Source organism: Oncorhynchus clarkii, chromosome 23, assembly GCF_045791955.1.
Source record: "Oncorhynchus clarkii lewisi isolate Uvic-CL-2024 chromosome 23, UVic_Ocla_1.0, whole genome shotgun sequence".
In the NCBI taxonomy this organism is placed as follows: Eukaryota; Metazoa; Chordata; class Actinopteri; order Salmoniformes; family Salmonidae; genus Oncorhynchus; species Oncorhynchus clarkii.
The window spans coordinates 22,368,554-22,386,461 of record NC_092169.1 but is presented as its reverse complement, the minus strand read 5'-3'; the positions used below and the strand labels follow the sequence as shown (position 1 = coordinate 22,386,461).

Genomic DNA, 17,908 nt, shown 5'->3' with positions numbered 1-17,908 from the left:
CCAACTTTTTTTTACCTTCCCGGTGACGCCATCATAGAGCGACCATCTGGCGAGTAAACAGACTAGTTCCGCTGTCGCGATGGAATCAAACAAGGACGAAGCTGAACGGTGTATTAAGATTTCTATAAGTGCGCTCAGTAAAAACCAGACAGACAGAGCTAAGAGGTTTCTAGAAAAGGCACAGCGTTTGTTTCCAACCGATCAGGCCAAAAGTACGTTGATTATCTATTTTTATGCGTGCAGTATTTCCTGTCAGTTGGTGGTGGGCCAAAGTACACTCAGAACCAAATATGCTAACTTTTAGCTAGCATGACATCGACCTCAGTTTTTGGAGAGGTGGTACTTGTAGTTCATTTTGTTATCAACAACTAATCTTTGTTATGGCATGTTGAGTGATTTCTCATGTTAATGATAAACATCTGCGATAGCTAGCAAGCTAACAACAAGCCTGCTAACGTTAGCTATCGACCCCGTTAGCTCTCGAGAAACTCGTACCCAGCCCACCTAAGGCGCTTGCATTACAGTACATGAATGGCCAAGCTAGCTAGTAACTACTTCCCTAACTTTCTTGCTTGTAATATGCTGACACAGGTGGCACCACCAACATTGCTGTAACGTTACATAGTTACAAAATAGTGTTGGAGATAAAATGTAGGCCTTACTGTACTGTGATGCACGTCTTACATTTGCCTTAGTTATGGGGAGAGAAGTGTAAATTATATGGCTGCAGTGACATGCCAACGTTACCACTTATCATCTGCAGCTGTCCCGTAAACCTATTCCTATCCACCCAGGTTTACTAGAGTCTATCGAACAGAATAAGAAACCACCGGACAAAGAAGAGAGGCCTATGAATGGGGATGGTTCTGGAGTGAGACAACGTAGCCATGAGGACGAAGCCGGAGACTCAGCCACAGACTCAGCCAAACCATACACATCAGATCAGCTGGATGCTGTTAAAAAGTATGTCTGTGTACTTATTCCGTTTAACAGAGCCAGAATGAGTTCCCCCTAACCGCTGGTCCAGGATTTGGTATTTGTTTATCCTCTCTAATGGTCAAGGTTTGGAATCATGATTGGGGTTGATTCAATTATCCTAGATCTGTGTTTAAGGGGAACATATACTTTGTATACTTTGACAATTATAACCTCTGTCTATATTATGTTTTAACGGGCATACTTTAGAATGATTCAGACAACCTGAGATAGTGCTACATGGTTCATTGGTTGTTTTCTTGCTCATTGCTCGACTAATTGGGTTGCTTCACTGACTTGTTTACTTTCTCTTTGCTTCTCTTATGCCATGTGTGTAGAATAAAGAGTTGTAAAGACTACTATGAGATTCTGGGAGTTGAAAAGGACGCCGGCGAGGAGGACCTGAAGAAGTCCTACAGGAAACTGGCCCTGAAATTCCACCCTGATAAAAACCATGCTCCAGGAGCCACAGAGGCATTTAAAGGTAACCTATTTTCTGGCAGTTGAAATGTCACTGCTTGATAATGAGTACACAATGTCATATCTGAAGTATACCATCATGGCAAAGTATGTTTAAAAGCTTAACTGAAGTTTTTTTATTTTTTTATTTTTTCCCTCACCTTTATTTAACCAGGTAGGCCAGTTAAGAACAAGTTCTCATTTTAAACTGAGACCTGGCCAAGATTAAGCAAAGCAGTGCGACAAAAACAACAACACAGAGTTACACAAAACAAACTTATAGTCAATAACACAATAGAAAAAGCTATGTACAGTGTGTGCAAATGTAGAAGAGTAGGGAGGTAAGGCAATAAATAGGCCATAGAGGTGAAATAATTACAATTTAGCATTAACACTGGAGTTATAGATGTGCAGATGATGATGTGCAATTAGAGAAACTGGTGTGCAAAAAAGCAAGAGGGTAAGTAATAATATGGGGATGAGGTAGTTGGGTGTGCTATTTACAGATTGGCTGTGTACAGGTACAGTGATCGGTAAGCTGCTCTGACAGCTGATGCTTAAAGTTAGAGAGGGAGATATAAGACTCCAGCTTCAGTTATTGTTTTGCAATTCGTTCCAGTCATTGGCAGCAGAAAACTGTAAGGAAAGGCGGCCAAAGGAAGTGTTGGCTTTGGGGATTAGAGGTCGACCGATTAATCGGTATGGCCGATTTAATTAGGGCCGATGTCAAGTTTTCATAACAATCGGAAATCGTTATTTTTGGGCGTCGATTTGGCCGATTTTAAAAATAAATTACATTCAAATTAAAAATATATATATTTATATATTTATTTATTTATTTAGGCAAGTCAGTTAAGAACATATTCTTATATTCAATGACGGCCTAGGAACGGTGGGTTAACTGCCTTGTTCAGGGGCAGAACGACTGATTTTCACCTTGTTGGCTCAGGGGATCCAATCTTGCAACCTTATAGTTAACTAGTCCAACGCTCTAACCACCTGCCTCTCATTGCACTCCACGAGGAGCCTGCCTGTTACGCGAATGCATTAGAAGCCAAGGTAAGTTGCTAGCTAGCATTAAACTTATCTTATAAAAAACAATCAATCATAATCACTAGTTATAACTACACATGGTTGATGATATTACTAGTTTATCTAGCGTGTCCTGCGTTGCATATAATCGATGCGGTACTTATCGTTGCTCCAATGTGTACCTAACCATAAACACCAATGCCTTTCTTAAAATCAATACACAGAAGTATATATTTTTAAACCTGCATATTTAGCTAAAATAAATCCAGGTTAGCAGGCAATATTAACCAGGTGAAATTGTGTCACTTCTCTTATGATCATTGCACGCAGAGTCAGGGTATATGCAACAGTTTGGGCAGCCTGGCTCATTGCGAACTAATTTGCCAGAATTTTACGTAATTTTGACATAGCATTAAAGGTTGTGCAATCTAACGAGCATATTTAGACTTAGGGATGCCACATGTTATATAAAATACCAAACGGTTCCGTATTTCACTGAAATAATAAACATTTTGTTTTCAAAATGATAGTTTCTGGATTCGACCATATTAATGACCAACGGCTCGTATTTCTGTGAGTTATTATAATTAAGTCTATGATTTGATAGAGCAGTCTGACTGAGCGATGGTAGGCAGAAGCAGGCTCGTAAGCATTCATTCAAACAGCACTTTCGTGTGTTTTGCCAGCAGCTCTTCGCAAGCATAGCGCTGTTTATGACTTCAAGCCTATCAGACTAATGTCTGGTGCAACCGATGTGAAATGGCTAGCTAGTTAGTGGTGGTTTGCGCTAATAGCGTTTCAAACGTCACTCGCTCTGAGACTTGCAGTAGTTGTTCCCCTTGCTCTCAGCTTTTGTGGAGCGATGGGTAACGATGCTTTGAGTGCGGCTGTTGTCGATGTGTTCCTGGTTCAAGCCCAGGTAGGGGCGAGAAGAGGGACGGAAGCTATACTGTTACACTGGCAATAGTATAGTGCCTATAAGAACATCCAATAGTCAAAGGTTAATGAAATACAAATGGTATAGAGAGAAATAGTCCTATAAATACTATATTAACTACAACCTAAAACCTCTTACCTTGGAATATTGAAGTCTCATGTTAAAAGGAACCACCAGCTTTCATATGTTCTCATGTTCTGAGCAAGGAACTCAAATGTTAGCTTTCTTACATGGGACATATTGCACTTTTACTTCTCCAACACTTTGTTTTTGCATTATTTAAACCAAATTGAACATGTTTCATTATTTATTTGAAGCTAAATAGATTTTTATTGATGTATTATATTAAGCTAAAATAAGTGTTCATTCAGTATTGTTGTAATTGTCATTATTACAAATTAAAACATTTAGAAAATCGGTCGATGTAATCGGTATTGGCTTTTTTGGTCCTCCAACAATTGGTATCGGTGTTGAAAAATCATAATCGATCGACCTCTATTGGGGATGACCAGTGAAATATACCTGCTGGAGAATGTGCTATGGGTGGATGTTGCTATGGTGACCAGTGAGCTGAGATAAGGCGGGGATTTACCTAGCAAAGACTTATAGATGACCTGGAGCCAGTAGGTTTGGCGACGAATATGTAGTGGGGGCCAGCCAGTGAGAGCATACAGGTCGCAGTGGTGGGTAGTGTATGGGGCTTTGGTGACAAAACGGATGGCACAGTGATAGACTACATCAAGTTTGCTGAGTAGAGGGTTGGAGTCTATTTTGTAAATGACATCGCTGAAGTCGAGGATCGGTAGGATAGTTAGTTTTACGAGGGTATGTTTGGCAGCATGAGTGAAGGAGGCTTTGTTGCGAAATAGGAAGACGATTCTAGATTTAATTTTGGATTGGAGATGCTTAATGTGAGTCTGGAAGGAGAGTTTACAGTCTAACCAGACACCTAGGTATTTGTAGTTGTCCACATATTCCAGGTCAGAACCAACCAGAGTAGTGATGCTAGTCGGGCTGGAGGGTGCGGGCAGCAATCGGTTGAAGAGCATGCACTTAGTTTTAATAGCATTTAAAAGCAGTTGGAGGCCACGGAAGGAGTGTTGTATGGCGTTGAAGCTTGTTTGGAGGTTTGTTAGCACAGTGTCCAAAGAAGGGCCAGATGTAAACAGAATGGTGTCGTCTGCGTAGAGGTGGATCAGAGAATCCCCAGCAGCAAGCGCAACATCATTGATATATACAGAGAAAAGAGTCGGCCCGAGAATCAAACACTGGCACCCTCATAGAGACTACCAGAGGTTCGGACAACAGGCCCTGTGATTTGACACACTGAACTCTATCTGAGAAGTAGTTGGTGAACCAGGCAAGGCAGTCATTTGAGAAAACAAGGCTGTTGAGTCTGCCGATAAGAATGCGGTGATTGACAGTGTCGAAAGCCTTGGCCAGGTCGATGAAGACAGCTGCACAGTACTGTCTTTTATTGATGGTGGTTATGATATCGTTTAGGATCTTGAGTGTGGCTGAGGTGCACCCATGACCAGCTCAGAAACCAGATTGCATAGTGGAGAAGGCACGGTGGGATTTGAACTGGTCGGTGATCTGTTTGTTAACTTGGCTTTCGAAGATTTTAGAAAGGCAGGGCAGGATGGATATAGGTCTATAACAGTTTGGGTCTAGAGTCTCTCCCCCTTTGAAGAGTGGGATGACCGCGGCAGCTTTCCAATCTTTGGGGATCTCAGACGATACGAAAGAGAGGTTGAATAGGCTAGTAATAGGGGTTGCAACAATTTTGGTGGATAATTTTAGAAAGAGAGGGTCCAGATTGTCTAGCCTAGCTGATCTGTAGGGATCCAGATTTTGCAGCTCTTTCAGAACATCAGCTGCCGATTTGGGTGAAGGAGAAGCGGGGCGGGGGGGGGGGGGGGGGCTTGGGCAAGTTGCTGCAGGGGGTGCAGAGAGATGTTGGCCGGGGTAGGGGTAGCCATGTGGAAAGCAAGGCCAGCCTTGAAATGATCGATTATCGTAGATTTATCGTGGTGACAGTGTTTCCTATCCTCAGTGCAGTGGGCAGCTGGGAGGAGGTGCTCTTATTCTCCATGGACTTTGCAGTGTCCCAAAACCTTTTGGAATTAGTGCTACAGGAAGCAAATTTCTGTTGGAAAAAGCTAGCATAACTGACTGAGTATATTGGTATCCTGACTTCCCTGAAAAGTTGCATATTGCGGGGGCTATTTGATGCTAATGCAGAACGCCACAGGATTTTTTTTGTGCTGGTCAAGGGAAGTCAAGTTAGGGGGGAACTAAGGGCTATATCTGTTCTTAGTTCTACATTTTTTTTAATGGGGCATGCTTATTTAAGATGGTGAGGAAAGCACTTTTGAAGAGCAACCAGGCATCCTCTCCTGACGGGATGAGGTCAATATCCTTCCAGGATACCCGGGCCAGGTCCATTAGAAAGGTCTGCTTGCTGAAGTGTTTTAGGGAGCGTTTGACAGTGATGAGCGGTGGTTGTTTGACCACGGACCAATTACAGAGCAATGAGGCAGTGATCGCTGAGATCCTGGTTGAAGACAGCAGAGATGTATTTAGAGGGCAAGTTGGTCAGGATGATGTCTAAGAGGGTGCCCATGGTTACGGATTTAGGGTTGTACCTGGTAGGTTCCTTGATAATTTGTGTGAGATTGAGAGCATCTAGCTTAGGTTGTAGGACGGACGGGGTGTTAAGCATGTCCCAGTTTAGGTCACATAACAGTACTATCTCTGAAGATAGATGGGGGGCGATCAATTAACATATGGTGTCCAGGGCACAGCTGGGAGCTGAAGGGGGTCTACAACAAGTGGCAACGGTGAGAGACTTGTTTCTGGAACGGTGAATTTTTAAAAGTTGAAGTTCGAATTGTTTGGGCACAGACCTGGAGAGCCTGCAGAGTTCTGTCATACTATCTCTGCAGTAGATTGCAACTCTGCCCCCTTTGGCAGTTCTATCTTGTCTGAAAATGTTATAGTTGCGAATGGAAATTTAAGGATTTTTGGTGGCCTTCCTAAGCCAGGATTCAGACACGGCTAGGTCATCCGGGTTGGCGGAGTGTGCTAAAGCAGTGAATAAAACAAACAAAGGGAGGAGGCTTCTAATGTTAACATGCATGAAACCAAGGCTTTTACGGTTACAGAAGTCAACAAATGAGAGCGCCTGGGGAATAGGTGTGATGCTGGGGACTGCAGGACCTGGGTTAACCTCTACATCACCAGAGGAACAGAGAAGGAGTAGGATAGGGGTACGGCTAAAGGCTATAAGAACTGGTCGTCTAGTGCGTTTGGAACAGAGAGCAAAAGGAGCATATTTCTGGGCGCGGAAGAATAGATTCAAGGCATAATGTACAGACAAGGGTATGGTAGGATGTGAGTACAGTGGAGGTAAACCTAGGCATTGAGTGACGATGAGACAGGTTTTGTCTCTATAGAAGCACCATTTAAGCCAGGTGAGGTCACCGCATGTGTGGGGGGTGGAACAAAAGGTCTAGCTAAGGCATATTGAGCATGGCTGGAGGCTCTACAGTGAAATAAGATAATCACTAACCAAAACAGCAATCGACAAGGCATATTGACATTAGGGAGAGGCATGTGTAGCCAGCCGACTGATCATAGGGTCCAGTGAGTAGCTAGGTGAGCTGGAGACAAGGCGATTCAGACAGCTAGCAGGCCGGGGCTAGCAGATGGGACGTTGCAATGTAAGAGTCTGTTGAAACCACCCCTCGGACGGTTACTTCGGCAGACGAGTCGTGATGGATCGGCGGGGCTCCGCGTCAGCAGTAAAGGGTCCAGGCCAATTGACTGAAGAGGTATTGTAGCCCAGGAATTGACTGATGGATCGATAGCCACTCGGATAGCTGCTAGCTCACTGCGATGATCCGGTGTAAAGGTTCAGAGCTTGCGGTAGGAATCCGGAGATGTGGTAGAGAAAAAGCAGTCCGATATGCTCTGGGTTGATTTTGCGCTGTGTAGACTGGCAGGGATTGACCGGCTGAGGCTGGCTGATGTCCGAGTTAAGGGTGATGGCTAACTGACTACTAGCTAGTAGCTAGTTAGCTGGCTAGCTGCTGATGGGGGTTCTGTTTCTAAAATATAAAAAATAGCAGATCCGTACCACATTGGGAGAGGCAAGTTGCAGGAGAGTATGTTCAGTCCGTAGATGGAAATTGGGTTATTGAGAGATTGAGATTAAAAATGTATACAAAATATATATGAAGAAAACAATATATACACGGGACAAGACAAAACTGACGTCCGACTTCTACGCCATCTTGGAACAATGGTTACTGTGTGTTTTTTTTGTTCTCCAGCCATTGGCAATGCATACGCTGTACTCAGTAACACAGAGAAGCGGAGCCAGTATGACCAGTATGGTGAGGAGAGAGCTCACCCTACGAGACAACAGCACAGGCACCAGCGCCATGACTTCGAAGCCGACATCTCGCCCGAGGACCTCTTCAACATGTTCTTTGGAGGAGGTTTCCCATCACGTGAGTTGGGTCATATTATTAATTAGGCACTAAATGTAAGAAAATGGACTGAAACAGGGAGGGACTTCCTGGATTTCCCCAATAAGAAAAGCACATTTTTGTTTTCTGTGGCAAAATGTTTTGAAACATTATCGGTTCCATGCCCTAATGAATACAATCTTGGTTGTGGACAAAAATGAGGTCTAAATGATGTTCTGCTGGCCTGGATGTTTGGATGCTAATTGTTGTTTTATACTGTATGTTCTGCTCTATTCCAGGTAATGTACATGTTTACAGAAACGGCGGAATGCACTTTGGCCATCAGCATAGAGCAGGACCAGAGAGGAGAGAACAGCGGGATGTAAGTGAAATCTGTAGACTCCTTTTTGTTGATCAATGGACACCTTTCTTACATCCTCACTTCATGACAGAATGAAGAGTAGTCAAATGACAATAGTCAAACTTATACCGTGTTTAGTTATCTAGCTTATTCTGTGACGTGTGCTGAATTCAAAATGGAATCACCTGACCTCAACCCAATTGAGATGGTTTGGGATGAGTTGGACCGCAGAGTGAAGGAAAAGCAGCCAACAAGTGCTCAGCATATGTGGGAACTCCATAAAGACTGTTAGAAAAGCATTCCTCGTGAAGCTGGTTGAGAAAATGCCAAAAGTGCAAAGGGTGGCTACTTTGAAGAATCTAAAATATATTTTGATTTAAACTTTTTTTGTTTACTACATGATGATAGTTTTGATGTCTTCACTATTATTCTACAATGTAGAAAACCGTAACAATTAAGAAAAAACATTGAATGAGTAGGTATGTCCAAACTTTTGACTGGTACCGTATGTGCTGAATACTAAATCGACCTCTATCCCTAGAGACTTTGTGTATATTTGAAAGCAATTGTTATAGTTCCATCTTACCCTCTGTCAGGCAGGTTGAGGTTCTGCCAATCCTTTCAGGTCTGCATAAACACCTAAAAAAGGAGTAGGGGCTATGAGTCCATTTGGAATTCACATGGGGAGTGCTTTAGCATGGTTGACTCTTATCTCACTCTCTTTCTCTCTCTGTATATCTTTCTTTCTCTGTTCCCTTATAGGGAGGTTTTGCCCTGTTTGTCCAGCTGATGCCCATCCTCATTCTAATCTTCGTCTCCGCCCTCAGCCAGATGATGGTGACCCCTCCCCCCTACAGCCTTAGCCACCGCTCGTGAGTCTCAGTGTCCTCCTTTACACACTAACACTTCTACTACTCACTTATAAAATAGTTATACAAACGTCTATACAGCTCTGCTACTTATGATAGCAGTGTTTGACAGACATGGTGGATCGTGACCCAGAATTTTCAGCTTGGGGTCACAGCTTCAGAATATATTAAACGTTCGTCAAGGAAATTTGAAAGGCTTTAGTTGAGTCAGTGTAAAACTTGATATTGATGAATAACCTCTAAAGCATTTCTGGTTATCACTTTATCACATATAATTTATTACATCTGAGGGTATCAGTAATTACAACATTAAATTATACATGTTTAGCCTTTGCTCGTAATGGACCTGTGTGTCAAGATTTTGATTGTATGACTTTTGTTTTTCTTGTAATTCTTTATGACGTCACTTAGGAAGTTGAACCACCCTGTTTATCACACTCTCACATCCTCTTTTATCACTTCCTGTGCTGCGCTGCAGAGGTGCGGGCCACATCAACCGGAGGCAGACACAGACCCTGAAGGTGGCTTACTACGTAGGAGCTAGCTTCACCAAGGAGTACTCTGGAAAAGACCTAAGGAATGTGGAGAGGAGCGTGGAGGAAGACTACATCTCCAACCTCCGGAACAACTGCTGGAAGGAGAAGCAACAGAGTAAGTCACAGCCCAACGTTAACACAACAGACATGCAAAGTTGGTACCCTTTTCACAGTATCATGCCATATTGTGCTTTACTGTACTGGCTTGGCTATTTTCCTCTCACATTGTCCTCTCCAGCATTCTAGCGACTACTAACCAGCCCAATACAGTGAAGTTATGCTGAAGTTAGCTATTTTTTGATCATTTGCGTGATTATATTTTTCAATATATTGGATACATTTTTGTGTGTTTTTGTCTTCCAGAGGAAGGCTTGCTGTACCGTGCTCGTTATTTCGGAGACTCTGACTTGTACCAAAGGGCTCAGCGGATGGCCACGCCTAGCTGCTCACGACTGTCAGAGATTCAGATCATGCTACATGGATAAGAACTCAAACAAACAGAATGGTAAATTTGATATTATATCAATATCAATTGATACTGTTTTGACTTCAATATGGTTTGATATCAGTTTGGTATCGATATGAGCAAGGCACGTCTTGATATTGGTTTATCATTTCTGTTAACCTAAGCTATTATGTAAAAAAAGCATACATGACTGTTCCTGCATGCTCAAAACCTTCTCGCAGATGTTCTCACATGCTCTCAATTTAGCATACTTAATTGCCTGCTGATGGGTTATCGTTGACAGTGGATGGGCTTTCCATTGCATTCAAACTGGTTGAGTAAGTTAGGTTCCCAGAACATTCACACCTGGCCCAATGGGCAACCAGTTGCCTCGACTTCACATAGCTGTGGAAGTGAAACGAAAAGTGAACTTTTACAGTTGCAATGTATTGTATTAAACCAATGTACACTGTTCAAAAAAATAAAGGGAACACTTAAACAACACAATGTAACTCCAAGTCAATCACACTTCTGTGAAATCAAACTGTCCACTTAGGAAGCAACACTGACAATAAATTTCACATGCTGTTGTGCAAATGGAATAGACAACAGGTGGAAATTATAGGCAATTAGCAAGACACCCCCAATAAAGGGGTGGGGACCACAGACCACTTCTCAGTTCCTATGCTTCCTGGCTGATGTTTTGGTCACTTTTGAATGCTGGCGGTGCTTTCGCTCTAGTGGTAGCATGAGACGGAGTCTACAATGCACACAAGTGGCTCAGGTAGTGCAGCTCATCCAGGACAGCACATCAATGCGAGCTGTGGCAAGAAGGTTTGCTGTGCCTGTCAGCGTAGTGTCCAGAGCATGGAGGCGCTACCAGGAGACAGGCCAGTACATCAGGAGACGTGGAGAAGGCCGTAGGAGGGCAACAACCCAGCAGCAGGACCGCTACCTCTGCCTTTGTGCAAGGAGGAGCAGGAGGAGCACTGCCAGAGCCCTGCAAAATGACCTCCAGCAGGCCACAAATGTGCATGTGTCTGCTCAAACGGTCAGAAACAGACTCCATGAGGGTGGTATGAGGGCCCGACGTCCACAGGTGGGGGTTGTGCTTACAGCCCAACACCGTGCAGGACGTTTGGCATTTGCCAGAGAACACCAAGATTGGCAAATTCGCCACTGGCGCCCTGTGCTCTTCACAGATGAAAGCAGGTTCACACTGAGCACATGTGACAGACGTGACAGTCTGGAGACGCCGTGGAGAACGTTCTGCTGCCTGCAACATCCTCCAGCATGACCGGTTTGGCGATGGGTCAGTCATGGTGTGGGGTGGCATTTCTTTGGGGGGCCGCACAGCCCTCCATGTGCTCGCCAGAGGTAGCCTGACTGCCATTAGGTACCGAGATGAGATCCTCAGACCCCTTGTGAGACCATATGCTGGTGCGGTTGGCCCTGGGTTCCTCCTAATGCAAGACAATGCTAGACCTCATGTGGCTGGAATGTGTCAGCAGTTCCTGCAAGAGAAGGGCATTGATGCTATGGACTGGCCCGCCCGTTCCCCAGACCTGAATCCAATTGAGCACATCTGGGACATCATGTCTCGCTCTATCCACCAACGTCACATTGCACCACAGACTGTCCAGGAGTTGGCGGATGCTTTAGTCCAGGTCTGGGAGGAGATCCCTCAGGAGACCATCCGCCACCTCATCAGGAGCATGCCCAGGCGTTGTAGGGAGGTCATACAGGCACATGGAGGCCACACACACTACTGAGCCTCATTTTGACTTGTTTTAAGGAAATTACATCAAAGTTGGATCAGCCTGTAGTGTGGTTTTCCAATTTAATTTTGAGTGTGACTCCAAATCCAGACCTCCATGGGTTGATCAATTTGATTTCCATTGATAATTTTTGTGTGCTTTTGTTGTCAGCACATTCAACTATGTAAAGAAAAAAGTATTTATTAAGAATATTTCATTCATTCAGATCTAGAATGTGTTGTTTAAGTGTTCCCTTTATATTTTTGAGCAGTATATATATATATATATATATATATATATATATATATATATATATATTTTTTTTTTTTTTTACTGATATAATCGTTATCCTGTTTGATGTGTGCTTGCATGAGTTGCTGCCTGTATACTCTGATTTGATGTTTTATTAATTGCTCCATACTTATTTTTTCCCCTCAGATTATTTGGTACTTGAATCGAATGAGAAGAAATCAATATCAACGCCCTATTCAAGCCCACACAAAAATTGGAGCAGCAATTTGAGAGAAACTGCCTTAGATCCATGTGGTGGGTTGCAGACAGATAAGGCCTGTCAGGGGGGGACCCCTGTCTCTTTGCACACTCCTGTGGTCAGTCTTAACTTCCTATAGAACTGTGAAACAGACGGAGAAGGTGATGGCTGGTTTAAATACAAAAACACTTCAAGGCTGGCAGAACTAGACGGGTGTCATTGTTTTTTGAAAACGAGAGATTAAATGTATTTTTGAATGGTGCATTGCCTTCAGAAAGTATGAACACCCCTTGACTTTTCCACATTTAGTTGTGTTACAGCCTGAATTTAAAATGTGTTAAATATTTTAAAAAATGTCACTGGCCTACACACAATACCCCATAATTATTATGTGGAATTATGTTTTTCAAAATGTTTACATTAATTACAAATGAAAAGCTGAAATGTCTTGAGTCAACAAGTATTCATCCCCTTTTGTTATGGCAAGCCTAAATATGGTCAGGTGTAAAAAGGTGCTTAACACGTCACATAATAAGTAACAGTGTTTAACATGATTTTTAATGACTTCCTCATCTCTACCCCACACACAAAATTATCTGTAAGGTCCCTTCAAAAACCAGGGATGTTTTCCAATACATCCAAAAATAACAAAGCAGACATTGAATATCCCTTTGAGCATGGTGAAGTTATTAATTACACTTTGGGTGGTGTATCAATACACCCAGTCACTACAAAGATACAGGTGACCTTCCTAACTCAGTTGCTGGAGAGGAAGGAAACTGCTCAGGGATTTCACCATGAAGCCAATGGTGACTTTAAAACAGTTACAGAGTTTAATGGCTGTTTGCAACAAGGCACTAAAGTTATACTTAAAGAAATGTGGCAAAGCAATTAACTTTTTGTCCTGAATACAAATTTTTGTGTTTGGGGCAAATCCAATACAACACATTACTGAGTACCTAGAGGATAACCTAATTCAGTCTACTTTCCATCAGCCACGGGGAGGTGAATTCACCTTTCATAAGGACAATAACCTAAAACACAAGCCCAATTCTACACTGGAGTTTCTAGCCAAAAAGTCAGTTAATGTTCAAGTGGCCAAGTTTACAATTTTGACCATAAATCTGTTTGAAAATCTATGGCAAGATGTGGAAATGGTTGTCTAACAATGATCAACAAACAATTTGACTGAGCATGACGAATTTGAAACAATGATTAATGGGCAAATATTGTACAATGGTGTGCAAAGCTCTTTAGAGACTTACCCAGAAAGACTCACAGCTGTAATCGCTGCCAAAGGTGATTCTAACATGTATTGCCTCAGGTGTGTGAACACTAGATTTCTGTATTTAATTTTCAATAAATGTGCAAACATTTCTAAAAACATGTTTTCACTTTCATTATGGGTTACTGTGTGTAGATGGATGAGAAAATGTTTTTATTTAATCCATTTTGAATTCAGGTTATAACACAAAATATGGAACAAGTCAAGGGGTATGCATAGTTTCTGAAGGCACCGTATACTGCTAAAGCTGCTAAAATAAAGCTTCTTCCTTTTCCCTGTTATGTTTGATAAATATTTTGAAGAACCAACTCAAGGCCTTCTGTTATAGACATTTAAACCAATAATTCTTTGAACTAATATATATAGTTCATACTTGTATATACTATACATCGTAATTTTTAACAACACAGTGTAGATGGCGTTAAGAAGCTAATGTCATTTACTATATCATTTAATGTACCCTGTGGATTTGCTTGTAGTCCGTTGGATTATGGAGATGACTATTGAAAATGATTGCACAAATGAAAATCTGTATTTATTAAAATTAAACACAAATCGGCCTCTTCCTTTTATAGTCACAATTATGACTTAATGTGACGCCACTGAAATATTACAAGGACAAATATTTGGTCCATTGACAAAGTACTTCATGTGGATATTTAATTTGAAAAATAATTAATTTCATTTTAAAGTTCTTGAAGGAAAGTACAAAAAGCAGTACAGGTTAACAGGTGAATATTTGCGTATCAAAGAAATATGTCTAATCAAATGCATGGTTTAAAAACAGCAGTTTTGCATTGTAATGCCCATATCTTACATTTGATTGTCCCTACATGTCAATTGATGTGGAAAAGCTGCCATTAACAACATACAGTATGTTCCCTTAAACATTCAAATGTTTGGTTTATGAATAAAAAATAAACTACATTTGATGCATAGTAAACATTGTTGCACAATATTTTCTTGCCCCACCATGGGAATAAAAAGTGTATCCACTTCAGGGTTTGGCTATACGATGTCCTTCAGCATCCTCAAAAGTGGAGTGAGTTCTCTTTAGGTACATTGGTGATCACATTGGTACAGTTTTTCTGAATTAATTTCTGCTATCACGCAGAGGAATACAAGACTTATCTCACTGTAGTTGAGTCCTCAGTCCAGAGCTATAGCCAATACATATCAGACCAGAGTCAATCTATTGAAGTGTGCTTGATTTGCACTTTTTGGACCATTACATCAGTTCCATTGTACCAGGCAAACCAAACAAAGCACAGCATATTAAGTATATCAACATAGTATTAGACCCAAGTCTGATATATCTACTACACCTATAGCTCTGGCCATGTCAGCACTCTGATGAACTACACAGCTTTCTTTTGATAGCTCTGAACCTGGTACTGAGCCTGAGTGTGTGTGGGTTTCTCCCATTCTGCCTCTGGGAGGACCCAGGCCCTAAAGAGCCTCTGCAACTTGGGCCACAACCCCCCACCACCACCTCTGCCTGTAACACCAGGGTGAGTTGGAAGGTAGGAACCAGGTTAGGGTCAACGATTTTCTTCTCCACACTGCACAGTCATCCCCTGAATTCCCTTTGTTGGTCCCCCTGCTCCACACACAGGTCAATGAGCGCCCTCTTCAGGCTGCAAGGCTCATTAGCCACTAGATGGGGCAGCTCCAGGCTGATGTTGGGCAGGAGAAGATCTGGTAGGAACAGTGCAGGACAGCGTCTGTGGCATCAGAGAGGCTCTCAACAATGGGCTGTAGAAGAGACCACTGTCAGATTCTGATATCATGGAGATGTCTGTGACTGATCCTGGAACAGAGAAGAAAACAATAGCGTTACTTTGAATTCATTGTACAGTGCTGTTACAATCAAACTTGGGATCAATTTTGTAACTTTGTAGCAACCCTCCTAAATAAAGCAAAGACGGTACTCCTCACTCAGCTGCAGCGCTACACGCCAATTTCACTGTTGCTACCGCAATAATGGGGCCGGAGGAGATGGCTGCCATTTTACGGTCCCCTAACAAATTGTGCTATTGTGTGTGTTTTTTCATGTTATTTGTAACTTATTTTGTACATAATGTTTCTGCCACCGTCTCTTATGACCAAAAAGAGCTTCTAGATATCAGGACAGCGATTACTCACCCCGTACAGGAAGATTTTTTTCTTTAACAAGTCGGACGCGAAGGATTTACTTCAGACGCCCGACAAGGCCCTGATCCTCGTCATTCATAGGAGAAAGAGATGGAAATATTGGGAATGTAGGTATGGGTGCTTTGTAAGGATCCGACGGCGAGTAGGTAATCTGCCTTTACCATCAGTCCTATTAGCCAACGTACAATCATTGGATAATAAAATAGATGAACTACGAGCACGTATATCCTAACAACGGGACATTAAAAACTGTAATGTCTTATGTTTCACCGAGTCGTGGCTGAACAACGACATGAATAACACACAGCTGGTGGGTTTTACGCTTTTTCGGCAGGATAGAACAGATGCCTCTGGTAAGACAAGGGGTGGCGGTCTGTGTATATTGGTAAACAACAGCTGGTGCACAAAATCTAAGGAAGTCTCAGGGTTTTGCTCCCCTGTGGTAGAGTATCTCATGATAAGCTGTAGACCACACTAATTACCAAGAGAGTTTTCATCTATATTTTTCGTAGCTGTCTATTTACCACCACAAACTGATGCTGGCACTAGGAGTGCACTCAATGAGCTGTATACGGCCATAAGCAAACAGGAAAATCCTCATCCAGATGCGGCGCTCCTAGTGGCCGGGGTCTTTATAGCAGGGAAACTTAAATCCGCTTGACCTAATTTCTACCAGCATGTTACATGGGAAAAAAGTCCAGACCACTTTTACTCCACACACAGAGATGCGTACAAAGCTCTCCCTCGTCCTCCATTTGGTAAATCTGACCATAATTCTATCCTCTTGATTCCTGCTTACAAGCAAAAACTAAAGCAGGAAGCGCCAATGACTCGGTCAATAAAAAAGTGGTCAGATGAAGCACATAATAAGCTACAGGAATGTTTTGTTAGCACAGACTGGAATATGTTCTGGGATTCTTCCGATGGCATTGAGGAGTACACCATATCAGTCACTGGCTTCATCAATAAGTGCATCAATGACGTTGTCCCCACAGTGACTGTATGGATTACAGGCGATAGAGCTTCCGCTTTCAAGGTGCGGGACTCTAACCCGGAAGCTAATAAGAAATTCCGGTATGCCCTCCGACGAACCATCAAAGAGGCAAAGCGTCAATACGGGACTAAGATCAAGTTGTACGACACTGGCTCCGACGCTCGACGAATGTGGCAGGGCTTGCAAACTATTACAGACGACAAAGGGAAGCACAGCCGCGAGCTGCCCAGTGACACAAGCCTGCCAGACGAGCTAAATAACTTCTATGCTCGCTTCGTGACAAGTAACACTGAAACATGCATGTGAGCATCAGCTGTTCCGGATGACTTTGTGATCACTCTCCACAGCCGATGTGAGGTCAACATTCATAAGGCCGCAGGGCCAGACGGATTACCAGGACGTGTACTTCGAGCATGCCCTGACCAACTGGCAAGTGTCTTCACTGACATTTTCAACCTCTCCCTGTCTGAGTCTGTAATACCAACATATTTCAAGCAAACCACCATAGTCCCTGTGCCCAAGAACACTAAGGTAACCTGCCTAAATGACTACCGACCCGTAGCACTCACGTCTGTAGCCATGAAATGCTTTGAAAGGCTGGTCATGGCTCACATCAACACAATTATCCCAGAAACCCTAGACCCACTCCAATTTGCATACTGCATCAACAGATCCACAGATGATGCAATTTCTATTGCACTCCACACTGCCCTTTCACACCAGGGCAAAAGAAACACCTACGTGAGAATGCTATTCATTGACTACAGCTCAGCGTTCAACACCCCTACAGCTCAGCTCACCACGCTCAACACCAAAGCTCATCACTAAGCTAAGGACCCTGAGACAAAACACCTCCCTCTGCAACTGGATCCTGGACTTCCTGACGGGCCACCCCCAGGTGGTAAGGGTAGGTAACAACACATCCGCCACACTGATCCTCAACACGGGGGACCCTCAGGGGTGTGTGCTCACTTCCCTCCTGTACTCCCTGTTCACTCATGACTGCACAGCCAAGCGTGACTCCAACACCATCAATAAGTTTGCAGATGACACAACAGTGATAGGCCTGATCACTGACGATAATGAGAAAGCCTATAGGGAGGAGGTCTGAGACCTGACCGTATGGTGCAAGGACAAAG

The 17,908-nt window shown here is 42.9% G+C and overlaps 1 protein-coding gene across 1 annotated transcript; it reads left to right on the top strand.

Moving 5' to 3' along the window:
* Window positions 1-22: 22 nt before the first annotated feature.
* Window positions 23-12,953, top strand: LOC139381460 (DnaJ heat shock protein family (Hsp40) member B12a). The gene is made up of 9 exons (XM_071125008.1): window positions 23-212; window positions 795-963; window positions 1,314-1,459; window positions 7,741-7,920; window positions 8,178-8,260; window positions 9,002-9,111; window positions 9,587-9,759; window positions 10,008-10,149; window positions 12,285-12,953. Exons 1-8 carry the CDS (start codon window positions 80-82, stop codon window positions 10,127-10,129), a joined length of 1,116 nt encoding a protein of 371 aa, XP_070981109.1. The 5' UTR covers window positions 23-79; the 3' UTR covers window positions 10,130-10,149; window positions 12,285-12,953.
* Window positions 12,954-17,908: the final 4,955 nt, after the last annotated feature.